The sequence below is a fragment of the Notamacropus eugenii genome, chromosome 5 (assembly GCF_028372415.1).
Source record: "Notamacropus eugenii isolate mMacEug1 chromosome 5, mMacEug1.pri_v2, whole genome shotgun sequence".
Taxonomy (NCBI): domain Eukaryota; kingdom Metazoa; phylum Chordata; class Mammalia; order Diprotodontia; family Macropodidae; genus Notamacropus; species Notamacropus eugenii.
The window spans coordinates 232,356,865-232,363,415 of record NC_092876.1 but is presented as its reverse complement, the minus strand read 5'-3'; the positions used below and the strand labels follow the sequence as shown (position 1 = coordinate 232,363,415).

General features: G+C 52.7%; 1 protein-coding gene across 1 annotated transcript; it reads right to left on the bottom strand.

Annotated features, from left to right (window-relative positions):
* Positions 1-356: 356 nt before the first annotated feature.
* On the bottom strand, positions 357-3,698 carry SP5 (Sp5 transcription factor). Its single transcript, XM_072612280.1, has 2 exons — positions 3,248-3,698; positions 357-2,230 (listed from the first exon to the last, which is right to left on the bottom strand). The coding sequence occupies exons 1-2, from the start codon at positions 3,296-3,298 to the stop codon at positions 1,046-1,048; spliced, it is 1,236 nt and encodes a 411-aa protein (XP_072468381.1). The 5' UTR covers positions 3,299-3,698; the 3' UTR covers positions 357-1,045.
* Positions 3,699-6,551: the final 2,853 nt, after the last annotated feature.

The following is a 6,551-nucleotide window of genomic DNA, read 5'->3' as shown; positions in this document are numbered from 1 at the left end:
ATGCGTGACAGGATTGGAAAGATGCCATCTATCACCACTTTCCAGCAGGAAACAAAAGTCAAAAGGGAATTTCCGTGCTCTGATTCCAAATATTTTAGTTAACAGAGTAGGACTAGATTTTCAGAGATGTCAGTAAATAAAAGTGCAATTAGGAAATTTCAACCCTCCCCTATGTATGCTAAGAATTGTTTGATGCACATCGACTTCCCACTTCCACCCTCAGCCCACTTCAGACTTAATAGCCTTCAGGCTCAAGCCTGTTGCCCAAACCAAGCTAAATACAAGAAATTGACTAATTGGAAAAAATTCCAATGCTGTAAAGCCATTGGAAGGTAGAAATGATCAGATGAGACTAACTCAGTGGGATCTTCCCCAGGTGACCCCTTGTTAATGTATTTATTTTCACACTGCAGTTGCAGAAACATTTCATGCTGGAGCCCCTGCATGGAGCCAAAGACAAGAAAACACTTTATTATAATAATAATTATTTAACAAAGCTATTAAATAACCTGTACACAAAAGCTCATTCCTGTCCCAGCAAAAGCCATAGCATTTAGAAGCCTCCAAATTTTTCGTACTTGAGCTGCTTTTTCTACTATAGATGGCCCAGAAAGCCCCGGGGCATATAAAGGCCTGACCCCAGCACTCCCAGGAGGTTTGAAGGCCTTTCCTCAGGAGGAATGACGGGGACTCGACGAGCAATCCCCAGTCTAGGGCTTCGGAATCCAATTGCTCCACCTCTTCTCCTCCCATAATGCTCCATCACCCCTATTAAACCAACTACTTTTGACCTCTCAGATCTCAGGTATGAAAGCTTGCCAGGAAAACAATTGGATCTGGGGAAACTTCCCGGGAAAGGACCGAATTTGCCAGGAATGGGGCAAGAAGCTTGGGTTGCAGGCAAATCCTCAGTTTGTCCGAAAGCCCCAGGGCTGAACAAATCCAAAGCTTCCCCTCGGTGCAGGCGGCCTGGGGCCTGGGGCCCCGGGACAATGGCGGGGAGGGGCGCAGTGGCATGCGGCTGGGATGGTGGTTGAGGGGGCGTTCAGAGATCCCGGGGGTCCTCCCGCTTGACCCCAGCCTCTCCCGCCTTGAGCTTCTTGTTCTGGTGCGTCTTCACGTGCTTTGCCAGGTGGTCGCTGCGCATGAAGCGCTTGCCGCACTCGGGGCAGGCGAAGCGCTTCTCGCCCGTGTGAGTCCGCAGGTGCCGCTGCAGCTCGTCCGAGCGCGTAAAGCTCTTGCCGCAGAAAAGCCAGTTGCACACGAAGGGCCGCTCGCCCGTGTGCCAGCGCAGGTGCGCCTTCAGGTGCGACGTCTTGCCGTACACCTTGCCGCAGCCGGGGACGTGGCAGACGTGCTGCTTCTTTTTACCGGGCTCCGCCTCGGGGGCTCCACCCGCTGCCTGGCAATTGGGGCAGCGGCAGCGGCGGCACCTCCTGGCCGTGGCCGCCAGGGGGGACTTGGTCTGTAGCAGGGCGGCGATCTGGCTCTGGTACTGGGCGAAGTCCGAGTGGCCCAGCACCAGGCTGCGTTGCAAGGCGGCGGCCGCCGCGGCCGCAGCAGTGGCGGCCGCGGGGAAGCGCGGGGCGTGGTGGCCCGGGTGACCCCCGCTGCAGCCTCCTGGGACGCCGCCCCCAGGCACGCCTGGGCCCCCTGCCCCGGCCCCGGCCTGCGGGATGCTCCACCATGGAATGTCCTCCGGGACAGGGTTAGGGGAGAGCTGGCGGCAGGGTGGTGGGGGAGGCGGCGGCGGCGGGGGAGGCGGGGGCGGAGGCGGCGGGGGCGGCGGGGGCAGTAGGTTGGAGTAGCCAGGTGGCAGGGCGGCCTGAGTGGCGTAGGGTACGTAAGCTGGGGGGCAGCTGGCCGGCAGGGCTGCCATGGAGGAGGGTAGCATCTTGACCGGTGAAAATTCGTAAGGGTAGGAGGGATCTGCCGGTGGGGTGAGGGGAAGTTCGTGGGCCGCCCCGAAAGAGGGCTGCAGGTGGTTCTTCTGGGGTGTTAACCCCAGGCTGGGGTGAGGAGGAGGTAGACCTCCTGGCGAGTGGGCTGGCATGTCGGTAGTCCACGGGTGGAAAATCCTGGAGGGTGAGCCCAGTGTCGGGTCGTAAGAGACCTGTAGGAAGTCTGGAGGGGCGGCCGCGCCCGGCTGTCCGATTCGGCTACAGGTGGCCGCCAGGAGCGCCAGCGGCGAGTGTTTGACCAACTCCGGAGAGGCGCTTGGGGTACGGTCCTGCATAGGAAGAGGTGATGGTGGGATAGTGGGGTGGGAATGTGTTGGGGAGGAGAAGAAACAAAAAATTACCGCTCAATCCACCGGATCCCCAGCCCCGTTCACCACACCTACACCCAGTTATTATACTGCCACCCCTCTCAATTCACACCGACCCGCCACCGCCCCAGTCACGGAACTCGCCCGGCACACACTTCTTACAGCCAGTGCTGAGAAAGTTTTTGATGCATGAGCCAAAAAGGAACAAAACGCATGTCGTTCCCCATTTGAAGGAGAAAAAAAACTTAGTGGAAACAGTCATAATCAATCCTTTAGATTTGGAGGAGGGTAAAAAAAAAAAAGTTGGCACAAAGTGAGAGGCGAGACGAAAACCAACGGCTGCCTTCCTGTAAACACAAGCTCACTTCAGACAATGCAATCTGAAAAGTATCTATAAACATCTACTGCGGTAGTGACCTGCTCTCCTTCCATTCTCCTCTCTCCTCTTTTTTCCCTGTTTCTCTCCTTCCTTGGATCTTTCTTTCCCTGCTTTTCCTTCTCTTCCTCCTAATTCCCCGAGGGTTCCCCTTTTCCTTTCCCCCAGAAGGAAGCTCCTACCCGATAAACCTCAGACCTTTCCCCTTTGTAAGACTCTCTCCAAGCCACCTTCCTTACTCCTTCACCCCAGCCGGAAACACCCACCGACACCCTCCGGCCAGTCAACTCCCTATGGCCCCAAGTATCAAACTCCTAGTCGCTTGGCTGCCAATAAAGCGTAAAGTTAGGACCGGGGTGGGGGGTGGGAGGGTATATTGGCGGAAGAAAGAAAGGTAGTGAAAGTTTCAGGCCTGACTTTTCCTTGACATAAGCATCGATTTCTCGTCCTGGGAGCTTGCCTTGAAGTAGATGAAGACTAGAAACTTCCGAGTGCTCAGAGGTGATAGGGAGATATAAGAATAAACACTTCGCTTATCTTCCTTCCAGCCGGCTCCTTATCCTTCAACACCCACCCCCTCCAGAGGCCCCCTGGGCACTGACCTGGAGGAAAGCCTGAAGGGAGTCGTTCCGGAGGACCGCCACTGCGGCCATGGCTACCACTCCTGGCGCGACGGGAGGGCAGTGGGGCAATGCCGAGGCATGGAGGCTCCAAGGCGAAGACGAAGAGCAGCCCAGCTTCTTTGCCCGGCCGGCTCGTTCGCCTGTGTGTTCGGCCCCTCTCTGCTCGCCTCTGCCCCCCCTTGGAGTGCGTTCCCCGCTTTCCGGCTGTCCTGCCCCCCTTCCCCGCCCCACGCCCAGCCGAGTCTTGCCTTGCCCGGCCGCCCCGCGCCGCGCGCTCTCCGCGGACTGTCTGAGTGCTCTAGGATCACCTCCAAGAATTTGATAAGGACTTTGCTGGGCCGCCAGCCAGTCAGAGGGAAGATTTATGGCTTTGAAGTTTGCCGCTACCCAATCATCAAAGAATAGCGGCTCTTTCAGAAGCGAAAGCAAATCCTTTGAATCCACAAAGCTCCTATGGTGTGTTTGTTGGTCTGGATAAAAGAACTGATTATTAGGGGGGATGGGTAGGGAGGAGATAAAGGCGGGACAATTAATGAAGTAATCACTATGTGGGAAATGTATATACACAAATAATTGGATTTTCCTGATCAAAGGGGGCCTCACCGCCTGGAGACCCTCACTGGGGCTGCTAGAGACACTAGATCCCCCTTCGCCTTTCCCCCCCTCTTTACTTGCAATTAAGGATTTGTAGCAGAGGCTGAGCCTAAAGTGACAATGTGTCTTTGTTATCTCCAGAGAAATCTGCCTCCGGATTCCAGGAGTTTTAGTTTGGCGGCTGGGAGTAACACAAGCACACACACACACACACACACACACACACACACACGACAATCTAAAATTTCACCTGAGCAGTGACCGATAGAGTTCCATTCCAAACCCACAAAATAATGGTGAAATTTCCCCAGGTTTCCTTTTCCCTGAAAATTGAGGACACAGACTGTAAACAACATGTTGCTTCCCTAACCTTATGGTGGTTGCTGGTAGTTTTAACGTGTACCTGGGCTGGAATGTCGGGACAGTTAGTAAGGCTTCTTTTAGTAATTATCTGGACTTCTTTCTTTTAGGGGGCTGGAGAAATGCTTAAAACCTTCCTCACCAGCAATACTACTCCAAAATCAAGGAATAACCAAAAGAAAAAGAAACTTGATCCAAGGGTTGTGTTCTTTTCTCATAGAAACTTTGTTGTCCATTAAAGACACAACTAGTGAGTATTTATTCTGAAGGCTGAGCATTGTCCTAAGTGGATGGATATAGACTCTTTTTTGTTTTTTGGACACAATCTAAATCAAGATATGGGATGAACCGAGGCCAAAGCAGACTGAAAGGAACTCTTGAAAATCCTGGCCTCGGCCTTAAGTTTTTGCTTGAGAAGAAGTGATAAAGATGTAACTACTGAACAACAAAAAATGTAAACAATGATGCTCACAAATCTCATAAAACATAGTGAACCCCTATAAGGGAAAAAGAACAAAACAAGGTAACTGAGCTCACCCCAGCACTCAGGTTGTGCCACACCGACTTAGATCCCTGACCACCTTGGAAGAGAAAATAACATCTTGAAAGGAGTCAGCTGTGAAGAGTTCCACTGTGCTCCACTATATTCTTCCTTTTGCTCCTCTCTCAAAAGGCAGAGGAACTCCTTTCACTTCTCCCATCTTTGTTTAGTAACTGAAGAGCTAGGGGGTTAAGGCGTTGACAAGTTAGGAGCACGGCCCAGACGCCCTGCTGAGGCCCTACCTCCCCCTTCTCTAGACCTACACTCTTGTCTTCTGCTCCCTGAACTTCCTTCTTCCCTAGGTGAACTGATTCTTGCCCGGTAGTCCTTCTTCCTTTTCTGGGTAGTATAATAAAATATATTATTTAGTTTTTACTTGGGTTCAGAGTGGAAAGTCAGTATAATGGGACTAGTCAGGGTGAAGGTTAGGTAGGGAGGCAGGTGTTGGAAGCTGTTTCAGAGTGCTGTCCCAGGAATAAGAAAGAAGAGGGAAAAAAAGAAAGAAGAGGAAGAAAAGAGAGACTCCACAGGGGGACTAAGAGCTTCCTACTGCTGCCCGGAGTTTACATTTCTGCAACTGTTACTCTGCAGGTAATGCGACTCAGCAGGCAGTAGCGGAGGTAGGACTCTGCTCCCCTTGTCTTGGCTCACAGACTTCTTTATCTGACCTCTCCACAGTAACAGTCTCTGTCCCCTCAAAGACTTCCCAGGATGACGAGGGCCTGTATTAACTCGGAGCCTTTTGAAGGGATTAGGAGAGTGGAGTCCTCTCCCACGGCTCTGGACCAAGGCCTGGGGAGAGCTGGCCGCCCTGCTAGGCCCCTAGATGTTCTGCCCCACCCCGGGCATGTGGCTCATACCCTGGAGGCCTCTCTCTTCACTCCTCCCTAACCCGACTGTTTAATCAGACCCCTGGAGCAAGGGTAAAGGGGGTATCCAGCCGACATCGATTAAATAGATGTGATGGATTTACCATATGTAAAATGTACATCTTAGGTGCTTCCTAGCACTGGTTAGTTGGACCTGGTGGTGTTTGGAAGTAGTTCAGGGATCTGTGTTGGAAGAACATTGGGGAGGACGGAAGGAGAAGAACCATTGGAATATTCAGAATCTGGGGTTTATGTTGGGATCCCTTCCGATTCCTCACCACCACCCCATCCAATTTAAGATATCAGATTACATTCCCTCTTCCTCCGCTCTGGCGACCCACCAGCTCCACCAACAGCTTCGAATCGGTGAGCTTCCTTCCTTAGCTCGGAGAGTTGTGAAATGTGAATAATTTAGAGAAGATGCGGGTTTATCCTGCCCATAAGCAGCGTGGGAGGAATCTAAGGGAGCACGTCCCGCGCCACTCTTTGGAACCTCCTATAGCCCTCCCCTGTACCCTTGCTATCCCAAATTGCCTAGAATGGGACACTGAAGCTCAACCTAGGGGCGGTAGTTTAGAGGAGGGGGTTGAAGACCACCCCCTTTCTCGGCTCGCTGCACCTCTTAGCCTGGAAGTGGGGCCCGAGTCCGACTCAGCAGGAGGTCTGAAGAGGAGGGGCGGAAGGGAGACCGTTTGCAACGAGGATTCATAGCCCACGTCTCACCTCCTGCTGATCAACGAAAACCTTCCCCTTCAGGACACCCAGAGGTGTAAATCTGGCACTCCACAAATCAACACTCTCGCTCTGCACAAGTTTCGAAACTTCAAAAAAGTTTTTTTCCTCTTTAAAGTTTTTTCTTCCCCTAGATCTGATTCTAGTTTCCCCTTCCGCCACCCACCCTGCCTCTATCCCTCATCGC